This window comes from Anas acuta, chromosome 18 (assembly GCF_963932015.1).
Source record: "Anas acuta chromosome 18, bAnaAcu1.1, whole genome shotgun sequence".
Classification (NCBI taxonomy): domain Eukaryota; kingdom Metazoa; phylum Chordata; class Aves; order Anseriformes; family Anatidae; genus Anas; species Anas acuta.
This window is the reverse complement of record NC_088996.1, coordinates 1,661,039-1,684,143: the sequence shown is the minus strand read 5'-3', so window position 1 is coordinate 1,684,143 and position 23,105 is coordinate 1,661,039. Positions and strand designations below refer to the sequence as shown.

The window sequence follows — 23,105 nt, the reverse complement described above, 5'->3', positions numbered from 1 at the left end:
TGGGGCTGGAATTGTCTTCTGCTCACTCTCCTTCCTCCATTGAAGGCAAGTTCTGGAAGACTCTTCCACACTGAAGGGGTGGAAAATACATTCTTCTAGGCAAAATGAGGTGCTCACATCTATTCTGAAGGGGATGAAGGGGCAGCTAAACAGACATCTGGGGCACTGGACAGTCCTCAGTGTGAAAAGATGAGAAGAGCAGTGCAGAAACACTCAAAGACTGCCACAAGGGCTGAGAGCAGGCATACTCAGCACATCACAGGCTCCAAATCAGGAAGACACAGCAGGAAGACATGCCCACAGACAGGCAGGAATGGTAGCTGGCAGCAGTTTTTACCTGGGGATCAAAATTGACTGCGATCAGTTTGGTTTCTGGATCTCGTCGGATGAGTGGTTGAGCGAGGTTGTACTGTGATTTTTCAGAGACCGTCTGGGACCAGTCTACATACTGCTTTTCCTGATACCTGTAGGGGAAAAAAAGTAAAAAAAAAAAAAAAAAAAAAAATCCACCATATAGCTACTGAGCCCACCGGATGTGTGTATAATTAAATGAAAGTCCATTTCTGAGGGCTGAAGAACATGCAGGATGGGAAAACTCATCCACACCATTCCCACAATTAACTTGATTCCAAAGACAAATACCCAAAACCAGTGACAGAGTCAAGTCAGGAGGATAAACACTCAAGTACCACTTTTAACAGATAGGGAGATACACTTGCAAAGCATTTGGCCTGAAGTTAGATATTTTAACCTAACAGATAAACAACTACTGGGCATTTCCCAAGTGTCTATGCAGGACAGGTGCCTCAAACCATACAAATCCTGGGGGGTGGATGCAGTTGATCTCACTTCTCTTAGAGAAGGAGACCATCAGCCTCATGGAAATGCAGCACTTTGAGAAATCAGTGACACTTTTGGGGACTGAAACTGGGTCCTGCTACCTCGCATGACTTGTACAGTACCAACCACCCAAACAACAAAGTCCCTTCTGAATCACGTTGTCACCTGAGCGCTCTGGGAAATGTCACCCAGAAAGCACCTCTGGTGAAGTCACCCAGGATCTCCCCTTCTGAAAGGCTGCACCACAACTATCAGCTTTTATTTTCCTTCCCCCCCGCTTTTTTTTTTTTTTCTCCTTATTTTGATCATTAGGAACAGAGCTGCTTCCACCTGCCTGGTGTTCCCCAGGGGTCAGGTGTCTCAGCTCTCTTCACTGCTGACAGACAGCAGGCCCTGCAGAGATGTGCCCTCACTGGGGAGGTGGCCTCATCCCAAGGGAAAGCTCAAAGTGATCAGTCCAGACTTAATGTCAAAATTAAAGACACTAAGTGAGGGACAATAAATCTACTTCGAGTTGTGGACAATACGTATTACAGCCAGTGTGGATACATGCTGGGAATGGGCACAAGCAGCTCAGACTTCCAGTGAACTGCAGTTTTCTACCACAGCAGCTTCTACACCCAGCAGAATCTTGGACCAATGCTAGGCTGCACGGAACCCATTCTTTCCAAGAAAGTTTTACGTTGCAAGACATCACAGAAAGACTGTGGCATATAGCAAAAAGATTCCTCCTCCTCTCTCATCAGAAGACCACTTCTGACTTAGAAAGGGACATCCCAGGCCTTGGGCTTGCAAACATGCTGGGAGGTGGGTTAGAGAACATTGTTTCATACAGCTACAGCCTGGCCTGCACCACCCCTTACCTGTCTAGCAGCTGGAGTATTTCTTCATACTTTTCTATCACCCTTCTTCCTTCAGCAGAGTCCAGGCAGCTGGTAGCACAACAGAAAAGCTCAGCATTACTTTGCCCATGGAAACGTGTGTTTAGCTCTGTAAGACTGCAGTCTGTATCCACCCCATCCCCAAGATCACCCTTCAGTTTGTAGGGCAAACTGGGGACATTGCATTTCACCCCATCATATCACCAAAAATCAATTTGCTGCACAAAGAGTGCACTGGGGCTTGGGCAGCCTCTCTCATGTGTTTGTATGGCAATCTGCAAAATAGGAGCCACATACAGGGAGGAAGAAGAGATCAGTACTACTGGAGGAACACTGGCCTCTTGAACATATCCAATGCTCCCAGCTTCACATACTGGGCTTACACAGAGTATGGCGACCCCTGTTTACCAAACAGCACTTTCTGAGTTTAAAGATTTGTGTCCCATAAACCACAGGAGCGAGGAAAAGCAGAGACATCCCACAGTGCAGGAGTCAGGACACTAGCCACACTGCCTAGGCTGTACAGATGCCTCCAAACCGAGGGAGGCAACCAGTCAAAGTAATTATTTTAAGAATTTTTCTACAGGTTCACCCACAATTTCCAACATTCCTGAAAATATTTGCTGATTTTGGAGAATATTTTGACAAAAACTAGATCAGCTTAAAACCTAGCAAACTCCCAGTGAGCTCAAAGGACACTTTGTGTCTACTGCAAGTTCAGCTGAAAGCACAGGGAGAGCTCAAGAGGTCACCACTGGACAAGCAGTGATCAAGCACCAGCAAAAACATCTTTCTTCTGCTTGAATCCTTCTCCAAGTTGTATTGCAGGAAACAGTATCATGTCACTCCTGCTGCAGGCATGTTATTAACTGCTCTAAACAGAGGGAAGAAAATTAATGAAAAATGCAGGTCTGGGTCCTTCTTTGTGGTTTGCGAAATTTGCTATTCAGATTCAAACAGGATGTGATAACCTGGGCTCTGTGCTGAGGATGGTCCGAGGACCTGTCTCATTGCATTGATGTCTGTATTATTGCAGAATAACAGTGCAGTTAAAGACACTTACATAATGGCAGTACACAGTGAGAGAAGGCTGCAAATATTGGACATTAATGGACATGGCTTATTTGGGTCAAGCACATTAAAAAAAAAAAAGTGGATCCATTTACTCAGAATCACCTCTAGCACAAGTAAAGCTATTGCTGTGAGCCACAAGGTTCAGTCCCTGGGGTGTCTTCAGTTTTCCTATGTCCGACACTGTTCTGCTTATGGCACTTTTAGATGCTGTCTCATCAATGTTTAAGTCTACAGGTGGTGTCATCAGGTGTGGTAGCTGGTAGATGCAAGCGTGGGGTCACATTTCTCCAAGAAGACCCACAAGAACAAACATTCGGCTGAAAAATATCCCAACACTAGTTTCTTTCCTAGGTATTGGGAGATTTCTCCCTTGTTTAACACTGAGCAAGCTGTCTTCTGCCAGTGACCAGGTCACGTCCTCACATATTCACCAACCTGAAACTCAGCTCTTTCAGCCTATCTTAAAAGAGTCCAGCCCAGCACCAGTTGAGCACCCAAGCAAAGGCGCTTCACAGCTTGGGCAATCCCAGAATCAGAGCTGGAACCCCAGGACTGGATTGTTCCCAAGGAGGTGCTGGAACACACATGCAGTGGGGTTGCTGGGGAAAAGGTTCCAATATGTCTTTCAATTGTAACCTAGAACTATGCCTGAAAGCTGAAAAGTCCATGTAATACCCCACTGTGCCTCTTAACCACTTCCAAACAAATCCAGTTAATGAGTTCCTTAAAAAAAGATTGTAGGGAAGTTGAAAAGTGCCAGTACTATCATTTCACACCTCTTTGACCAAGAAATATTTCAGCTATAACCATCGAATAACATTCAACACAGAAAGAAAATCAGATTGATTAGAGAAAAGATATCAAGATGGTCATAAAAGACTTAGCTGGACACGCACGGATGTGTGATGTGCCTGAAGCAACCAAACTGTGCCTGGATTCGTGCTCTCAGCTCCCGAGCCCAGCCCAGTGCTCCAGCTACCACCGGCATGTTCTTGTGCACAGGAGGGGATCCTGGGGGGGGCAGATTGAAATGGTATTTGACTAAATACTGCATTTGTAACCTCAAAGATGAATGAAAAGCAACTCATCTATGTAAAACCGTGCTGACTTCCCAGCTTGCTCCCTTAAATCCCAGCATCTTATCCACTGATGCAGGTCTGCGACCAGGAAAGGACTCCTTGTGCCTCTGGACCTTGAATAAGGACCTGGGAACGTCTCCAATCAATTGAGAAGCCCAGTAAACATTAGAAATGGAGCTGATACAGAGGCATCCTTTGCCTGGGATGCATTACCTGCTCCCCACAACCACTGATTTAGGGATTTCTGACCAGGAGCTAGTTCTGACCATCTTGTCTCACACCCACTTAACACCCTGTCGCGTGAAGGGGTGTAGCTGATTAACCATTACGGGTCCGGTCGGATTCCAGGTACTGAACTATCACAATCACAGATTCCCCAATAACGCAGTAACTATTATGGGTCTGGTCAGATTCACTTAAGTAGCACGGTCACGGATTCACCAATAACATATAACCGCCCTTACTCTAGTCACGTTCAGTGAGAACTATCACGGCTAGGAACAGCGCACAATTTATTACAGCAACAGGTACACAGGTTTGGATTGCCAGCGATAGTTACGGTCTGCAAAAGCAAGCTAGCATGCATGAAATACACAGGTGTGCAGCCTGGAAATTAACGTGTTAAAAAGGCTCAAAAACTCCATAGAGATTTCCAAGTTTCTGTGGAGACACACGGTATAACCAAAATCTCACCCAAAGGCATCCCAATGGGGGGGAAAGAGAGGCTCAGCCCGTCGACTGATCCCAGGAGTCAGGAGGTCCTAAGGATGTTGTATTCCCTCAGGATGGTATCTCCCCTAACAATGGTATCTTCCCTGACATCCCCTCTCTCTTAGTCCAATTTATATTATTTTCTATCTCTTAGGTGGAGCTTAAGTGCCTCTAGTCAAGCACATCTTAGTTATGATTGGTGAAAAGTTTTCCCATCTCTGTTTAAAGGTATAGGCTCCGAGAAATTCAGGGCGCATGCTCAGTGAGGGGTGGTCGCACCTTGGAGGAAGGTAGCTTTAGAGATGGAGATGTGTTTTGGTATTATAATGATATTATAATGTGCAAAAGTAAACTAGGGTACAGCATTTGTCAAAACATGACAGGTCTTTGGCTCAGGGTGGCAAAAAGTGCAGCTTTGTGAACAAGAACAATCGAGGCCCCACCTGGTTACAGAGCCTAGCCGTGGTGTCTCCACTCCACTCCACGCTCCGTGCTGTTCCTTAGGGCTAGCACACCAGGTTTCCCCAGCGCAATAGCATCTAAGTTTGGGAGCCTAGGGAACGCTCAGGTAATGCAGTTATGCCCGACCCTGAAAGCCTCTTCAATGCTGTAAATTTTCTTTAAAATGTGAATGTCAGTTTTATTTTCCTAGTTACTTTAGGCAATTGCACCACACACCGCTTAAATTAATCTCCCCATTCCTTTTGTTCACCTGTGCTAATTCCACCAATGTTGCCTCTTCTGGATCTTGTCTGCTTCCTGTACAAGCTTTCTGAGTTGAGTGAATGGTTTGTTACTCAAAAATCCATGCATAATCTAATAGGACCCTACCCATTCACTCCTGTTACAGCACACATGGAAAATACTAAACCTGGAGAAGGTTGATTAAACCTTTGGTTACGAACTCCCACTTGCATACTTTGTATTTACAGTATTGCAAGGGAAACACTGTAAATTCACATTGTGGAGCACATGAGTGGGTTTTCAAGCCCCATGGAGTGTTAAAGGCAGCACATAAATGTGGAGAGAAAACTCTTGTCACACCCTTGCTAGGGGAAAAACACAGCAGGTATCTTCACTCTGAGCTACATACCATGTATACACATACAAAAAGATATTCCTGCCCCCCAACAGACTATTTGCTTTAATACTAAGAACAGAGATTTCCCAGGCATTTCCATTTCCACCAGGAGATGTAGCAGCTGAAAATTTTTGCAGTGGTTTTCTGTTTTCCCTAGAAAATACAGATTATTTTCCCCAAAAAATTCATCTAAATCCAATTATCTATATAATCAAATTTACTCACCGAGCTCCAGCTCTGCCTGGATGTGTCTGGAGTAGATCAAACTAGCATCATTCAAAGCACTGTTGAACATGCTGATGAGGACGGAGTATTTGTCAGCAGTATCTGCAGCGATTACGGGCCGCTCCAAAAGACTCCCATACATGTACAGCAACTGTGCAAGGAAAAGAAAGCAGGGGGAAAACAATCACAACCCTGATTTCTGCAGAGAAATCCACTGGGACTTCCTCACTAACCCAAGTGCTTCACTAATGTGCAACAAGGGGGCACATGGGAAGGGAAATTTCTTTTCTTTACCTATTCTCTCTTTTCTTTACTCTATTCTTTCCAGATAGCTCTCCCCTTATTACAGAGCTCACATTTTCTCTGCAGGTGAACCATATCCCAGTTGTCATTTTTCAAACACTTCAAAATTTGTTATTTTCTCAAAAATAACCTGAGGATAAATACTATCATTTTCTACAATTGTTTCAACAAACACTTATGTTAAGGTTTTTCAGAAAATACCCATTTAGTTTTTCTGCAAGATTGATTCATTGGTAAATAAAATAGCCTTATTTCTAGAAAACCTGAGCTTCCAGAACTGAAATCTGAAATACACCTGTGTGCTACTGCATTCAGCTCTGGAGCCCCCAGTATAAGAAGGGCATGGACCTATTAGAGTGAGTCCAGAGGAAGGCCATGAGGATGCTCAGTGGGCTGGAGAAACTCTTCTGTGTTGAGAGGCTGAGGGAGCTGGGGTTGTTCAGCCTGGAGAAAAGAAGGCTCCAGGGAGACCTCACAGTGCCCTTCCAGTGCCTAAAGGGGGCTGCAGGAAAGCTGGGGAGGGGCTCTATCAGGGGGTGTGGTGATAGAACAAGGAGTAATGGCTTTAAACTAAAAGAGGGCAGGTTTAGATTACATATTAGGAAGAAATTCTTCTTGATGAGGGCAGTGAGACCCTGGCCCAAGCTGCCCAGAGGAGCTGTGGATGCTCCATCCCTGGAGGTGTTCAAGGCCAGGCTGGATGGGGCTGGAGCAACCTGGTCTGGTTGGAGGTGTCCCTGCCCATGGCAGGGTGGTTGGAACTAGATGATCTTTAAAGTCCCTTTCAACCCAAACCATTCTATGATGTTTGTATATTAACAGTAATACCCAAATCATAGCAGCATTTTTTACTAGGAAATCCTAGAAAAAGCATAATTCCTCCAACTCATGGACAGAAAAATAAAACTGGCAACTGAAAGCATGATTTGAACAATTTCTTAAACACTGAACAAAGCTCCATTTTGTCCGTCTTTATGGGAAGAGCACATATACTCCAAAAGCTTTCAGCAAACACCCTGCTAGCAGCTCTCTGGTTTAACAGTTTGTGAGGGACCTGTAAGCCTGAGTGTCACTGAGAAAAGCCCCAAAGTTACAAGCCTCAATGTCCCACTGTCAGCAAACACCAGCCCCGTGTACCTGTAGGCACAGTACTGCCTGCCCTCCTCTTGCACAGCCTACCTGTAGGTTCCCTGATTTCCCTTCTACAAAATAGATGTGACATAAAAACCTTAAAGGCATGCTCCAAGTCCAAAGCATCATCAAAAGCCTGGATGAAAATAGTTGCCAGCCGCCGGTCGATGTCTTCTACTTTTTGCTGGAAATCAAAGGCATCTTGCTCAAAATCCTGTAGGAAGGCAGAACAGCAAGCCATGAAATGGTTGTGAAATGACACCATGAAGGTAACTAGAGATGCTGTGTAGTCTCCACCCTTGGGGATATTCAATCTTGGAAATACTAAACCTGACTGGACACAACCTTGCTCTAGCTGACCCTGCTTTGAGCAGGGTGTTGGACTAAGTGGTCTCCAGAGGTCCTTGCAACTTCAACAGTTCTACTTCTGCAATTTCCATCATCTTCTGGCACTAATTTCCTTGCCCTGATTGTAATAAATCCTTTGAAGCTGAAGAGCAAAAGCTTGTTTGTTTGCTTGTTTTTCCTACAGGAAAAGAGCCTAAATCAAAGACCGGGCTTGACAAACTATGAGACTTCAGCATTTCTAATTTGGACAAAGTGGCTAAAAATTATGCCATATGTCTCTTATCTGGAAGGACAAAATGCAAGGCAACAGCTTTTACTATTACTATCACTGAGCTTCAGCAAAACCAGATACCACGTTTTAGCTGAAAAAAAAAGAGGTAACAGAAGTTAGAAAACTCAGGCACTGAAAGAATGAGCTTGACAAAGAAGGCCAAGGGATCATCAAAATCAAGCCAGCCTCTGCAGAGCCATTGTCACCACTCCTTCTATGCCCTCCATCCTGAAAAAGGAGCAATGTGGGGCAAGCAGTTTCCCAGCAAGACCCAGCCAGCCAGCACTAGGGTTGTGCTTCCCACTGCAGAGATTTTACTGGGAACTTCAGGGAGTGAAGTGCAACCTGCCCATCACTGCACCAGACAGGCCCTGTCACTCTAGGTACAAGGCACTGGCCTTGCATCCCACTACCAGCACGCTCACCCTTCATCTCAGTACAAACCTGAGGAAGTCAGAAGCCTGCTGGATTTTGCTCCAGGATTATCTTCCATTTGGACACCTACTGCCCCATGAGCAGTGTGGGACAGGAGCTCCTCACCACCAAGCTGCACTATGGCCCTTTGTTTTAGCACTCCCTCCTCTGGCTTCATGTATAGCCCTAACCCTGTCCTGCCAGCTAGATTTAGCAAACTGATCCCAGGGCAAATCGGACAAGCAGAAGAAATCAGATACTCTGAGATCACAAGAGAAAGATTCCTTCAGTAATGCCATTCCTATCCTTCCTTCATAGCCTACCCAGGCTATGCTGCTTGGTGTCAAGGCCAAGAGTAGGACCATAAGGGGGACAGCAGCTCACTTGCTGTACCCTGCTTGTATGACATGTGCTAGCGTGAGCATCTGGGATCTGCATGACCACCGAGCCATGACTTTGAGGACTGGGAATATTCCTTTAATTAAAGCACTACTGATATTTAAATATGGGGTTCTTGAATGCTGAGAGCACCAGATGCCATGTGTGCAACTATACAAGAGCAAACAGATCCCCAGAGGTTACCTGAGCTGGCCTTCATCAGGCAAGCTAGGCACTGAGAGCTGGAAAGCAAAACTTTGTGGATGTTGGTACAGATCACACACACCAGCAAGCACAACCTATAGTAAAAGTTTGTGCTAAAGGTGTGAAAACCCAGGCTTCCCAACTGGAACGGTCTAAGGTCCTAAACTGGCAAGATATGGTCCTGAACCACCTCTGCGCTGGTGCAGCCTCGCTTCGAGTACTGTGTGCAGTTCTGGGCACCACAGTACAAAAAGGACGTGAAACTGTTGGAGAGTGTCCAAAGGAGGGCAACGAAGATGGTGAAGGGCCTAGAGGGGAACAAATATGAGGAGCGGCTGAGGTCACTTGGCCTGTTCAGCCCAGAAAAGAAGAGGCTGAGCAGAGACCTCATTGCAGCCTACAACTTCCTCATGAGGGGGAGTGGAGGGACAGGCACCAATCTGTTCTCCTTAATCACCACTGATAGGACCCAAGCAAATGGCGTCAAGCTGAGGCAGGAGAGGTTGAGGCTGGATATCAGGAAGAGGTTCTTCACCGAGACGGTTGTCAGGCACTGGAACAGGCTCCCCAGGGAAGTAGTCACTGCACCAAGCCTGTCAGAATTTAAGAAGTGTTTGGACTGTGCTCTTAGTCACATAGTCTAAAATTTTGGGTAGACCTGTGTGGTGCCAGGAGTTGGACTTGATGATCCTTGTGGGTCCCTTCCAACTTGGGATATTCTATGATTCTATGAACCTGCAAGAGCTCCCATATCTCTGCAGAAAAGGCCAGTGGCTCCCAGCGACAGCTTTCTCTGCAGTGACAGATCAGATCATACCAAAAGGAATGAAAAGGTGGGAAGACCACAGTAGGACAGCACATGGACTAAGGCTTCATCGCTGCTCTGAAAACACATACATGGTGTTGGTGTTCCTGCAGGCTGGTCCCACCTACCGTGTTGGTCAGGTCGAGACAGTCATAGGTTCGCTCTGCAAACACCTTGTATGCCTCCTGGAATTCCTCATACACATCCAGGACCTGCTGACTCAGGGCTTTCCCTTTAATCCCGCTGAACTCTATCTTTTCCAGCTTCATCAGGTCCAAGGCATTTGTCAGGAGATCCTTCAAAGCCAGCAGACACACACAGGTTAAGATGATGACAAAGACAATAAGAACAGTTGTCACACCAGGGAGTTGCATTTGCTGTCATGCTGTGGGACCTCCCCAGGAAGGGGGGAGCTGGATCCTGCCCACCACAGGCACCGATGGCTGCACACAGCACATCCCATTCTGGTGGGACCTGCAGCTGACACTGGCAATACTGTGCCAACAGTGGAATTGCTTTTAAGAGTATTTAGGGGATACGTTCAAAATAACATGAGGCCCATCTCTACTGAGGTGGGTAGGAGGGTCTTTTCCTTCCCATCCTCTGCAGCCCGGCTGGGCCTGACCTCCCCCCCGCTGCCACCTCTCAGGATCCAGCCAAGGCAGAAGCGCTGCCACCACCAAGTCCAGCTCGGTGCGGAAGTGAGGACTGGTTGGTGGTCTGCAGCCTCAGAGGACCAGCAGGAATGTGCTGATCTCAAGCACAGGGATGGACCTGCAGCCATCCAGAGCTCCAGGGACAGCCCTGAACACAGAGCTCAGCACCCCAAACAGGCAGCATTTGGCCAGTGGCTATGCCTTTTGGATGGGGCTGCCAAATGGGATGTAGCCTGTGGTCCATAGCCTCCCATGCTACGCCAAGGCACCATCAGACTTCAGTGTCACCCTTGAGGCAGGAACGGGGAGATGCCATGTGCTTACAGCTCCCACCAGGGCCAGGCTTATCGGGAATGGCTTCCAGACAAGGGAACGACTGCTTGCTGAACCAACTGCTGAATCCTCCTGCACTGCTGAGGGTAGGGTGCCAGCACAGAGCAACCCCAGCCAGGCAGCAGGCTTACAGAACATTAGCAGTGCAGAACAGCAAAATAATGTGGGGGAAAGAGCCCTTCTCTCTGCACATGTTCGTGAGCTAACTGTGCACCCATAACTGTAGCCTATACAAAATTTTGAAAATAAATGCGTGTGCGCTATGTAGAAAAAGAACATCCATTTTAACAAACACTTCGTAAGGCAAAAGTAACAGATAGAACAGCTGCCCTTCACTTCATCTTACTAGGTTGCTTGAAAAGAAAAGAGGAGGAAACAGAGACAGAGAGAGGAGGAAACCTTCCTCATTAACAGGCTAGTGTGTGTGATGCTGTTAATTATCATTTTACAGCTCACTTCTCAGCACCCTCCAGATCCTCCACCTGACTGCACATGCCACAGCCTTTCACTGTCCCTGGAGGTAAGGGACATCACGCCCCACTCTCTGCCACCACGGCAGTGCACGTGCAGCTCAAACGCTCCGTAATGACTTTCTTCTGTAGCCCATTTTCGTAGTAACCAAGCAATGAGCAATCAGTGCCCCAGAGCCTTTGGAGAGTTACAGAGCATAATTAGTGTCACTCATATTGTTCTCATGATGACCTGCAGTTACTCCTATGTCTATTTATATTCATCTCTACACTGGCAAGCATAATTTGGTTTACTGCACAGCCAACCTTACTGGAAACCACTGTTATGAATAGTTTTAAAACAGTCATCAGTCATGGTGATTTTCAACACAGTTAATTCAATAATTCATAAAAATATACAGCTTGCTTCAGCCAGTAAAACCCTCTGTTCCACTACAGAGAACAAGAGAAGCAGAATAGCAGCCCAGATCTGCCTTTAAATAGGTAAATGGGAGCTGCAGCACCCCAGGTTGACAGACCATTGGGGTCTGAAGGGATGACCTGGCAAACACCATGCCCCTGCTCCTCCCCGGGCCCATACAGCACAGCCAAGCGGTGCCCAGCCTTGAGGGGCACGCATGGCCTCTCCCAGCCAGGCAAGACCCTGCTCTGGGGTGTCTGATAGCCGCAGGAGCACAGGGCCCAGAGACAGCACTGCTTGATCCACAACCCTCAGTAACTCCCATTCCCTTGCCCCAGAGGGCAAGGGAAGTCCCACAGGGTTCTCCAGAAGAATAAACACACCTCCCAACATGAACAGAAGGACACAGATGTGTAGCTCACTCATTCACTGAGCAGGGAAAGGTAAAGCAAGGTCCCAGACTTGCTGCTACAAAAGACCTATGAACAGTGAGTAGCCTCATCCCCTGGCACCCAGTGAAGGTGTTAACAAGTGAATTCATGGCTATAGAGCTCTTCTGAAGGCCTGAAATATCTTTCAGGACCAGATCCTCACCTCCACCATCCCCAGTCTCTTCAGGAAACTGTCCAGCCTTGAAAACACCATTGTGGCGTGGAAGTCCCACTCCTTCACTTCTTGGCCTGGTTCATAATATGTGTGAAGTTTTTCCCGTCTGTCCTCAAATGCCCCTTTGAATGCATTCAGGATGCTGAGCACCATTTGCACCTTGCCCAGGCTCTCTTCCATCTCCCCTTTTAGAAGGTCTTCTGGAGACAGGTATGCCAGGGCCTGGAACAGCAAAATCACACCCGAAAGATCACTTCTGCCATCCCATCAAACAGTCACTTCTTGAGCTGAACACGTTTCAAGTTAAACTTGGCTTAAAAAAATCATTTTGCCACAGATGGGTTGGGCAGAGGAAGAGAGCGGAGACATTATTTTAAAAACTGCCCTCTGGAAACAGCAGAGTGATGGCCACGCACCTGCTGGATGAGAAGATTGCAGATTTCCTGGAGCAGCACTACCAACCGCGCGGGTACGCTGTAGTGCTGGGAGGTGACCCAGGCCAAACACACCACGTGGAGCAGGGGGAGCAGGAGAGGCTTCACCTTGCTGAACTCAGCCTTCTCTATGGCCTCCAAATGGCGTCTGAGGGGCATCAGGTGCAGGTGAATGTCCCGGGCTTCAGTCAAAGCTGTGAAAAAGCAGAACTGGTGAATCCCACCTAGCTGTGGTGTGTCAGGTTATGGGCCATAAAGCAAACCATCCCAGCAAGCACAACACATACTCAGATACCCATGCACTGAAAAATTTCTTGACCACTGCTCACCTGAGGCAATAATCAGGAAAGGAGACAAACTGACAGCACGGCAAGGGACAAGGCAAAAAAGCCAGGTCTACAGCACCCATCTGGGGCCAGGCCACTTGAAGCAAGAGAACCACTGGGAGAAGCTGACCCAGCACTGTAAAGCAAAGCTGTCCAACAGCAAGTTAAGCTAAAGCTTTCAGCTACCCGGACATGAGTTGATTTGTACATCTGTGTACAAATCAACTACCCTAAAGAATTATCCTACAGAGCAAACACGTGATCATTATGTAATTAAATCCATAGACAAATGAGAAGTGACAAAAGTACCTGAATGCATATAAAGATAACCCCAAAATCCAAGATGAAGAAGAAACCCCAACTAGCAACACTTCCAGCACGGATGCAAGGACGCAGACATAAGCCCTACCACCGCACCAGCAGGGAGAGCACAGCACGAGGGAAAGGGACAGAGAGTAAAAAGCTGATGCAAACAAATCTGAACTGTGTTGTAATGGGAATTCACACTTACAGCCCAGATTATCCAGTTAGCATTGCTGTAGCTGTACTAAAATCTAGTATTTGTTGTATTTTGATTAGACTCTTAAAGAATTAATTAACAACGAACTCTTGGTACAGGGGGTGCTCCTCTAGCCCAAATAACTTGTACAATGTGTAGCGTGACAAACATCCTTAATAGATTAAATGTTTCTATGTGAAGAAGTGAAGAACAGTATTATCTGCCATCATGAACACAGCTAGCAAAGCCTGAACAGCTGGGATGAAGATGGATGCAGAGGGTCATTCATGGAGAGCTACAGGGCATGGAGCAGTAGGATGATGTTGCTTCTCACTGCAGAGGGGAATTTGTAGTATTTCCTTTGGATGAACTTAACTCCCCTAAGCAAAGCGCACTGGAATAAAGATTGCGCTACTTTCATATAACTTCATGTTTAAGGCAGAAGTCTGCTTGATTAACGGGGAAAAATATGCTTCCTTCCTTACCAGACTTCTTATTAACAAAAAAAAAAAAAAAAAAAAAAAAAAAAAGCCTTTAATTCCCTACACTAGAAAATGCAATTCTTTCATTCTTTCGCTCAAAGCTCTCCTGTCTCACTGAATTGTGCCAGAATGGCAAAATAAAGAAGATGGATCTGCTAGTGCACAACACCACCTACAGGCCATCCACACCACTCAGCTGCTTGCAACAATCTGAAAAGGTGGCAAGGAGAGCCGTGGGCTGGCCAGACCCTGTGCAGTCTGGGAGGACATTCTGGATGAGGACATAGCCAGACAGCTCACTGCATAAAGATCCTCTGCGCAGCTTCACAGGGGAATTTAAGTAATTTTCAGACAGGGCGCAAAACTGATGGCTCAGACATTCGCTGTATCATGGTTATAGAGGTTTTAGACACAGCTCAATCCCACCAAATGTCACCAGGCTTCTCGGGGCAGAATAAGCAGAGCTAAGCAATCCTGCACAGCACAGCCTGCAGGGTCAGGGTGGGAAGCCATGCTCACCCCCGACACCTCCTGTGCAGACTGACACCACAAGACCTGGTGAAATCAGGTCTCAAGGTACACCGTGTTTCAGATCAGTTGAGGCTATTCCTGCTGCATTGCTGTGAATGCTTTATTATGACAGACTGAATTCCCAGATCTGCTCACCCTGCTTTGGGAAAAGTCTAGCTTAACAGACCAGTGATCAACCCTGTTCCAGTATGGAGAGAAAAAAACAAAACAAAACAAAACCAAAAAAAAAAAAACATCAGAACAAGCACAAGCTGACCAGTTTTACGCCACAAAAAAGCAACAGGGCTAGCAATGTGGTTGCAGTCCCCATGGTCACAGTGACCTCCTAATGACCTCCTAATGGCCAGCACCATTACAAACATATTGAGCTTGAAACCTATTAAATCAGGATATAAACAAAGGCCAGAAGTCAGCACTACTCATCCAGATAGGCTGAAGCTGCCCCAGTACCTCACCTGCTTCAACATCCATGAGCATAGACTTGAAGACTGGGAAGTAGCTGCTCTCGATTCTCTCTAGCACCTCCATCATGTTCCTGACCTTCCTTGTCGTCAGCTGGCTGTAAATGCACTCCAGGTCATCACACCTACAACACCCAAGACATGTTACAAGTCCGTATTGGGTCAGCATCAGCTGTCCACACAAACCATCCATTTCCCTGGCCCTAATTCCGGATCCCCTTCAGCTTGAGTCTCAATGCTGAATGAAAGCAGTAAGAAGCTTCTGAAGGAGACATGGACAAGCCCTGCGGGACAGACAGCTGGCACTGAGGCTCACCATGCTGGCAGCTCAGCTACTGCTGAGGGAAGCCACCAGTTATTTCTGCAGGCATTAGTGAGAGCTCTCCTGTGGGCTGGGTTTTGCCCTAAGTCAGCCCATACCAACACATCACAGAGGTTTTCAAGGGCCCAAGGGAATTCCCTGCCCTGTCTCCTGAGCATCTAAAGCCCACTTTGATGGGAGAACAACAGCCAGCTAAGCTGCACCATTTCCAGAAGGCCCTTCACAAAGATGTCAAGTCACCCCTTCTGACAGAGGTCTCTACCATCAGCAGAGTCTGCAGCCATGGATGGGTGCTCACACCTCACCCCTGCCAAGCACAGCTCAGCTGTGGGATTGAAACCCATCCACACTGCTGTGGCACAGAAAAGTTCTGCAGACTTTGCTGTAGGGGCCAGGGTCTCCTTGCAGCCATGGAGAGACAGCAATGTCCCAAACCCCCTCTCATCCGTGAGCACCAGATGCTCCTTTAGCCCCAGACATACTGCATGCCCGTGGATAAAAAACATACTCCCAGACTGGCTGAGAGGACTAGCATATTCCAGCCAGGAGAGGCTGAGCTCAGAAATCAGCTCTGTGTTTAAAACAAACAAACAAACAAACAAAAACATTGACAGGGCCTGTTAAAATCAGATTTTTTAAAAATAAAAGATAGCTTCTGAGAAGGCTGCATTAGTCTTCACTACACACATTAGCGGTAGTAGCTACATTAGTCTGCCACTACCACAGGGCACAGCAACAAGCTCTTCTGGGGCACAGAACCAGATTTCCATTTCTTAGGAGGTAAAATATCTTCTAGGCCTCAAAAATAAGTTTCTTGTGCAGAAAAAAAGAAGATAGATCCATCCAGGGAGGTGTCCATCAGCCCTTACTGCTGCAGCTGTTTCCTAGTGAACTGTGATGGTAAGAGCACTTACAAAACTGTTCCCTCAAGATGTGAAGGAGCTGGGGCTAGGGCTACGTTAAAATACAGCCAGCTGCCCCACGGTCCCTGAGACACTTTGCAGATTGCGATTATTTTATGTGTGGGAGCAATTTGCCTTGGCTGAAGTCTTTACATGAACCAGAGGCAGCCTGCTCTTTTCAACTGGCAGAGCAGCTCTGTCTGCCACCTGCACGCCAGCACCAGAGCCCACCACACTCCGGCCAGGCTGCCCGGGGTACCTGTGCTTCCAGAACTCCAGCTCCACCTCCGGGCTGGGGTTGCTGCCTTGCAGGAGAGGCTCTGAGGACTCTTTCTTCAGTGCTCTCTGGATCTGGTAGCTCCAGTCTATGATGGCTGACTCAGTGGCATGCACAAGGGATTTATCTATCAGCTCCAGGCTGCAAAATAACAGACCACCCAGTTAACTTTGCTTTCCACTTGTTTGTATTTATTACTCAGCTTTATCTGCTTCAAATGACCATGTGAGCAGCTGGATTTTGCAGAGAATGGTCTAGCTTCAAATTTCAAAACCACAAAACCATCAAACAATTTTAAGATTTTGCCATTGCTTTAGTACAGGAACTACGTCCTAGAGAAAATGAGTGAAGCTCAACAGCAACCACAGCAATGTGGGCAGCAACACACTTTGATGAGCATGGTTTCATAAAAGAAACGGTGGAAGAGCCAGCCACCACCTCTCAGCCCAGCCAGTCCCTGAAGCATCTGGTCCATTCGGGCTCCAGGTCCAGCCTGCAGAGCCATCCCCCCAGCGAGATGCTCTCTTCCTGCTGTTCTTATCTTCCTGCTCAACCCACTCTCCTGCACTGCCATGAACTCTCTCACTCTAGATGGGCTGGCACACTGCGGACAGGTCCCCTCACTGCCTTGGAAGCAGTAATGGCTCCTGCAATCCCACCTGCCCCATGTCCTGTCCTGAGTGATCAATCCCACCACACTAACGCAACTCTTGAGGCCCCACAGGGTGCAAACGTGTAGCCCAGGCACAGCGATGACACAATGTGCCAAGGGATCTGCCCCTACCTGCAGTCCAGGCTTTGATACCTTGCCCTGGGCCAGGCTTTCAACACTGCAGTGTCCAAAGCCCTTCCACCTCTGGCTTTGGGCACCAAGCTGGCTGCTCAGGGGGCCAGGGTGGAAGTTCCCCCCAGCTGCAATGTGAGCACCCTGCCTGACATGTAAGCTAGCAAAGGATGGTGATTCCACAGCTGCTAGAGATACTGCAAGACAAAGACCAGCTGCACACAGGGCCCAGCCTTCCCAAGCTGTCCTGACCAGCCAGAAACGCTGGGGTGGTTTTCCTGGGGACTGTCCCTCAAGGACTGGAAGTGAACTTCAGAATTACTACAGCTACCAGGGAGGTTTAACCATAAACAGAGACAAGTGAAATTATCAAAATGGCTCATCTACATCTTGAAGAGAACCACAAGGAAATGTCATGGGTGTCTGCAAAACCACCCTACTTCTACAAGAGGATACATGCAACAGTTTCCATATCTTTGTATGGGACCATGAACAGTTTAGAAACTTGCAGGAAGTTGTAGATGTTTCTTCATGTACCTTTGAATAATAAATCTAGTTTTAAAGGGAGGCAGAATAGTTCTGACCAAGCAGGCAGCATGAATCATGAACAAGTGAGTCACATAACTTCTAGCAGTGCATTTGCGGGGCATGCTCTGGCAGACAGAAACCAAGGGGAATTTTAGCCAGGAGAGCACTGGCTTCCTGTTCAGTGGCAACAGCAAAGCAGCAGAGGTTTTGCCCACAGGGTTTGTTTTATCCCATCGACCCAAGCAGTTTGTTGCTTTGCTGTGTACCCTTTGCTTTTGCACTTGCTGAGCTTCACCCACCTGCCTATAGTGTTGCATGGTCCCCAGAGACAGAGTCCATGAACTAGAGAGCAGGTAAAGCAAAATACACCCATCCAGGCAGCTTGGATGAGCAGCAGATGATGGTGAGCAAGAAGAGCCACCACCATCGGTGAGGTCCAACGCATCAGCGGGAGATAACCCAGAGGAAAGCACGGGGCAATACTCACAATTTCTCGTGTTCCAGATCAATGTTCTCGATTCCCTCTAAGCCTGCTGGGAGAGGGAGCACGGTCCTGCCTTTTACTTGGCCAACCACCATGGAGACAGCATTTTTTAGGCTGTGGACATGATGTATAATGTCCTGCGACACCACTTGTGGCCAGCCCTGGTGGTTCTTACGGTTCGTCAGGATGGGCACAATCACCTGTAGCAGGAGTCATGAAAAAGCAATGGATAAAAAAGAGCTGCAGGAGCCTGAAACGTCCCCAGGCCCTGAGGTCCCTGCTCAGCCAAGCTCAGAGACCCGAATTCCTTGCTGTCCCAAGCAGCTCGCTGCCTGTGTGAAACAAGGGCAGGTCAGAACAAAGGGACCTCTCTGCAGGCCCGCTTTGCTGCCAATCTTAACTGTTGTCCAGATGAAACCCACCCATGAAACTTGCTGCCCTGGCTCCGACCAGGGTGTGTGAGAGCTTCCAGCTCCAGCAACCTCACACTTCTTGTGCATCATTGAGGATCACAAGGTTCAGCACTCTTACAGGTACTAATAAGAAAAAGCTGGTGTCCAGCGCTCTTTGCGCTCTTTACCAACCACGTTCACCTCCATCAACTGTCCCGGGGCTTCCCCTGCACCTGGAGGGCACAGGACAATCAGGCTTCCAGGACGGTATTTAAGAGCATCCGCCCAGCTGGATGTCGGGCGTGCAAGGTGAGAACTGGGACAGTTCTGTGCTGTTCTCACAGAAAGCCAGCGGCACATGCTGGTGTACCCGCATACTGCTACAGCTCCCCGACACAAGCAGGGCCAAAGGGCAGCAGCAAGCAGACAAAGCGAGCATCCCAGCCCTATAGCTGCTCAGGCTGTCTCAGCCCCCAGACCTGCAACTGGGGACAGCTCCAACAGTTCACAGCCTGGCCGGGCTCTCATCCCCCTGCACACAATACTCGGGGCTCGCTCTGTTTCTCTGCCAGCAGGCCGGGCAGGGGCTCAGGCTTCAGGCTGCCCTTTGAGAGCAGCAGGGCTGAGCCCCAGTGTGCTGAAGGGGGAGCTCTCCCGGTACCCTCTGGGACCTTCTTGGTGAGGGTTGCCTAGGTCCCCTTCCAAATTGCACTGCAGGTCTTCAGCACAGGCTGCTTTTTAAGTTATTTTCCCAAGCTGTGGCCCAGTTAATGTGACTTTTGCCACTTCCAGGCTTTGTACCAGCAGCACAAGGTCTCAGGGTGACCTGGGCTCACCTGGGCTGGTTTTGGCTCATTCCCACTGTGGAAGCAATGCAGTGGCTGTCACATACCCTGCAAACAACCTGTGGCAACAGCTCAACAAAGCTGGGCCACTCCCGGTGCCAAACACCAGCCCCTGTGTTACCATGGGGAGGCTGCAGGAAGCAGCTGTAGCCAGGGCTGATGAGCAGGGAGCAGGCTGTGGTAAGGAAAGGTATAAAAATAGCTACAACTGGACCCAAAATTGAGACGGAACACCCCAGCACCACCATGGTACTGTGCTGGGGCAGTCAGGATGCTGACGGCTCTTCGTGCTCACCACTGGTACTGCTAACCCAGGGAAGACTGGCATCAGCCACCCCATGGCCAGAGGGACGCAGGAAGGGGGAGCTCAGCCCCAGGAATGTGGGCAGAGAGTGTGGAGCTCATAACCAACAGCTTTAACTCCATTACTAGCAAGATTTTTTCTCTATTACTTAAATCACGTGGACTGCTCGTACTGGTATTATTGTAACGGGCCTACTAGCTGTTTTATTTTCTTATTATATTGTTAAAACACAAAGGGGACTCAGAACGCATCCCCAGCTCCACAGAGTGGACGTGTGCTCCCTTTGGCCATGCCAAGGGCTTGTGTGTGACAGGTACAAAAGGTCACCTCAGCTGCAATCCACAGCTCAGCTCCCTACTGAATAAAGACACAGTTTTGGTGTGCTGATGCCCTACGTAACCCATGGGAAGTTTGGCACAGACTATTCCTTTGACCAAAGTCTTCTAAGACTGACCTAAAACCCCCAGTAAAAGGCCCCTTACAAGAAGCGCTCTGTGCAGCCTCAAGAAATTCAAGACCCTTTTCACCTTCTCACAGACCCCCCGTTCTGCTGACAACCAGTCTGTTTTCCTTTAAGTTTGAGCAGAAACTGGGACCAAACCCAGCCACGATCTGCTCCCTATGTAAACGCTGCATCCATCTGGAACAGCTGAGAGGAGAAGCCTGCAAACATGCCATCCAGGTGCGCAATCCCAGCTTATTGAAGGCAGCCAGAAAAATGGGATCTAACAGCATCTATTGAAGTGTTCCTACCCCAAAATCTCTCTGTAACAGATGGTGTTTACAACACATACCATACGCTACCTGCCACCGTCTATAAACAAAACCGTGATACAAAAAAACACTGTGTGGACTTACTGAGACCACAGAACTCATCAAACGCCTCAGAACAAAAGCTCCCTGTGCAAATAACGCGTTATCCCGCAAAATCAGCCAGTGAGGCAGCCTGCTCTTGGGAACCCAATTAGTCAGTCGGTCAGCATCTTACCACACCGACAGCATCACCAGAATTTCTCAGCACAAGCAGCTCCTTTACTTTTCCATTGCAGCGTTGCTGCAGAGACCCCTCTGGGTCAGGAGTTTGGTCCAGGCAATGTCACGTAGCTGAGCGACTCTTGGTGGGAACAGGGAGCGCTCACACCTCCCGAAGATCCCATAGGGAAAACATGAGCCCTTCGGCAGGCGCTGGACCGCAGGAGGCTCCGTCTGAACGCCTGGGAGCACTTTTGGACCACGGGGGCGAGGGAGCAGGGGCAACCAGGGAGGCAGCAGGGCCTCCACCACCAGAGATCTCCAGAAGCCCGCTGCTGCTGTCCCCACTGGCCGGAGCGGGGCTCGGACCGCACGGCGGTCCGGGCACCGCCACTCCGCGGGGCCACCGGGGACGAGGGCCGGGGCCGGGAGGCTCCGCCGAGCTCCGGACCCCCCGGGGGCCCGCGAGGGCTGCGCCGGGCCCCGCCGGCAGCCGCGGGGCCGCCCTCACCTCGTGCAGCAGGGCGGCCAGGTGCTGCAGGGCGTCGGCGGGCAGGTCCCCGCACAGCAGCGCGCCGGGCCCGGGGCGCCGCAGGAAGAAGAGCGCCTTGGGGCGGCCGGCGGCGGGCGGCGCCGGGGGGGGGCCCAGCAGCAGCTGCCCCCCGGGGCCGGGCCAGGCCAGCAGCGCCGGCCCCGCCGCCCCGGCCAGGAAGGCCCGCAGCTCGGCACGGCACAACCCGCGCTCCCAGCGCTCCACCGGCCCCCGCAGGCCCCGCGCCGCGCAGCGCAGCAGCCACCGGGCGCGGGGGTCCGGGGCCTCCTCCTCGGCGCCCTCCGGGACCTCCTCGGTGCTCTCCATGCGGCGGCCCCAGGCGGTGTTTGCGGGGAGGAGCCGCGGTTGCCCGGGGACGCGGCCGGGCCCCTAGCGGCCGGCATCGCCCTCCGCGAAACCCTCGCGATCCCCCCGGGGGAAGGAGCCCTCCTCGCCAGGCTCCGGGCACGGAACAAAAGCAACGAACGAGCCGTGGCAGAGCTCAAAGCAAATGAGGTGTCGAGTAGGTACGCGGTTTATTTCGGCACCAGGCCCACGCGGGGTAGCTCCCAAAGGCACGCACAGCCCAGCGCAGCAGCTTGGCTGTATGCAGTGAAGTTACACGCACAGGCAGTTTCCCAGTACGCCTACATGTATTCATAACCTGTCCCCATTTTGTATTAAACTCAGCTCCAAGGAGTTACTTCCATACACTCCTTCTACCTGCACTCATGCAGTACCATCTGGTGGTGGTTGCCAGGGGCTGTGGGAATGAAGGCTGGTAACTCTTCTTCATCACCACTAGTTGACCCCCTGCCTTTGTGCAGGCTCAGCTGCTCCTTGACTCTTGTCCAAACCAAGAGGTCGGTCTCAGCTGTTTTTTGAGACAGGCTCCCCATTTTTGTCAGGAAACATCCTCTGTAAGGGGCCCTGAGACTCCTTGTTTCAGTCAATTTTCACAGTAGTAAGCAAAGACACTCAGCAACATCTATTTTTAATACAATTAAGCAAGTTCCCATTCTTCCATTCCTGGCTTTAATAATAACAATTGTCTTATTTAGAAATCAGTAATGTGATTAAGCAAGCCCCCATTCTTCTATCCCTGGCTTCACAAAAGGCCCTGCGCTACTTCTGCGTGAAGCACAGGATCCAGGCAACCAACAGGCAACCAACAGTGATCCTATTCACACCTGTGCATTAACAAGTGGTTGCTCAGTCCTTGCTCATCACTGATCCCAGCTCCCTGCTGTTCTTCACAGCCAAGCAGGAACTTTTTGTAGTACTCAGCTGCATCAATTACTATGTTTCCTCCTTAGACAAGCGTAATGTTAAAGCACAGCTAATCCACAGTAGATGCATTGCTGTCTGTGTATTTCCTACCACCTTCAAATGAAGTCATAAGTCTTTTTTGTGTGCTATTATCATTTGCTGAAGCCTTCAAGTTCCTTCTACAGATTCACTTGTTGAAAAAGCTGTGAATGCTGCTCCCCGCCTCCTCCACAGCATGTAATTACAGCAGCAGGAGGAAGTCTGACCCAGAGAAAGCCTCAAAAGTACCCCCCTCTTAACCACAGACCTGTCCTACGTCAGCTTCCTTTGCCAATTTTCCTGTCCCCTGCATCCAGTACTGGATTCAAAATCTGCCCCCAAGCACTACCCCCTTAAACTGTGAGGAACAAACCTCTTCAATATAGGGTAAAAGAAGCAGGCATGATTTTTCTAACACAAAAACACAACCACAGCTGGCACAAGGCTCAGCAGGGTGGTATCTGTCTTTACACTTAAGCTGTAATGCAGAAACACCGAAACAAGGTCATTCT

General features: G+C 49.0%; 1 protein-coding gene across 4 annotated transcripts in view; it reads right to left on the bottom strand.

Annotated features, from left to right (window-relative positions):
- DNAH9 (dynein axonemal heavy chain 9) overlaps positions 1 to 23,024 on the bottom strand; it is a 199,429-nt gene extending 176,405 nt beyond the window's left edge. For 2 of the 4 annotated variants that reach the window (XM_068654540.1, XM_068654541.1), the window contains exons 1-12: positions 21,265 to 21,654; positions 18,244 to 18,440; positions 16,427 to 16,585; positions 14,938 to 15,068; positions 12,627 to 12,838; positions 12,199 to 12,432; positions 9,874 to 10,041; positions 7,423 to 7,539; positions 5,892 to 6,042; positions 3,692 to 3,806; positions 1,704 to 1,772; positions 338 to 464 (exon numbers count right to left, since the gene is read on the bottom strand). In XM_068654540.1, coding sequence (XP_068510641.1) covers positions 338 to 464; positions 1,704 to 1,772; positions 3,692 to 3,806; positions 5,892 to 6,042; positions 7,423 to 7,539; positions 9,874 to 10,041; positions 12,199 to 12,432; positions 12,627 to 12,838; positions 14,938 to 15,068; positions 16,427 to 16,585; positions 18,244 to 18,440; positions 21,265 to 21,612 — 2,028 coding nt within the window. In that variant the 5' untranslated portion in view covers positions 21,613 to 21,654. Of the gene's footprint in view, positions 1 to 337; positions 465 to 1,703; positions 1,773 to 3,691; positions 3,807 to 5,891; positions 6,043 to 7,422; positions 7,540 to 9,873; positions 10,042 to 12,198; positions 12,433 to 12,626; positions 12,839 to 14,937; positions 15,069 to 16,426; positions 16,586 to 18,243; positions 18,441 to 21,264; positions 21,655 to 22,008 lie in introns of those variants that run through there. The other 2 variants (XM_068654543.1, XM_068654542.1) reach the window with 2 other exon arrangements.
- Positions 23,025 to 23,105: the final 81 nt, after the last annotated feature.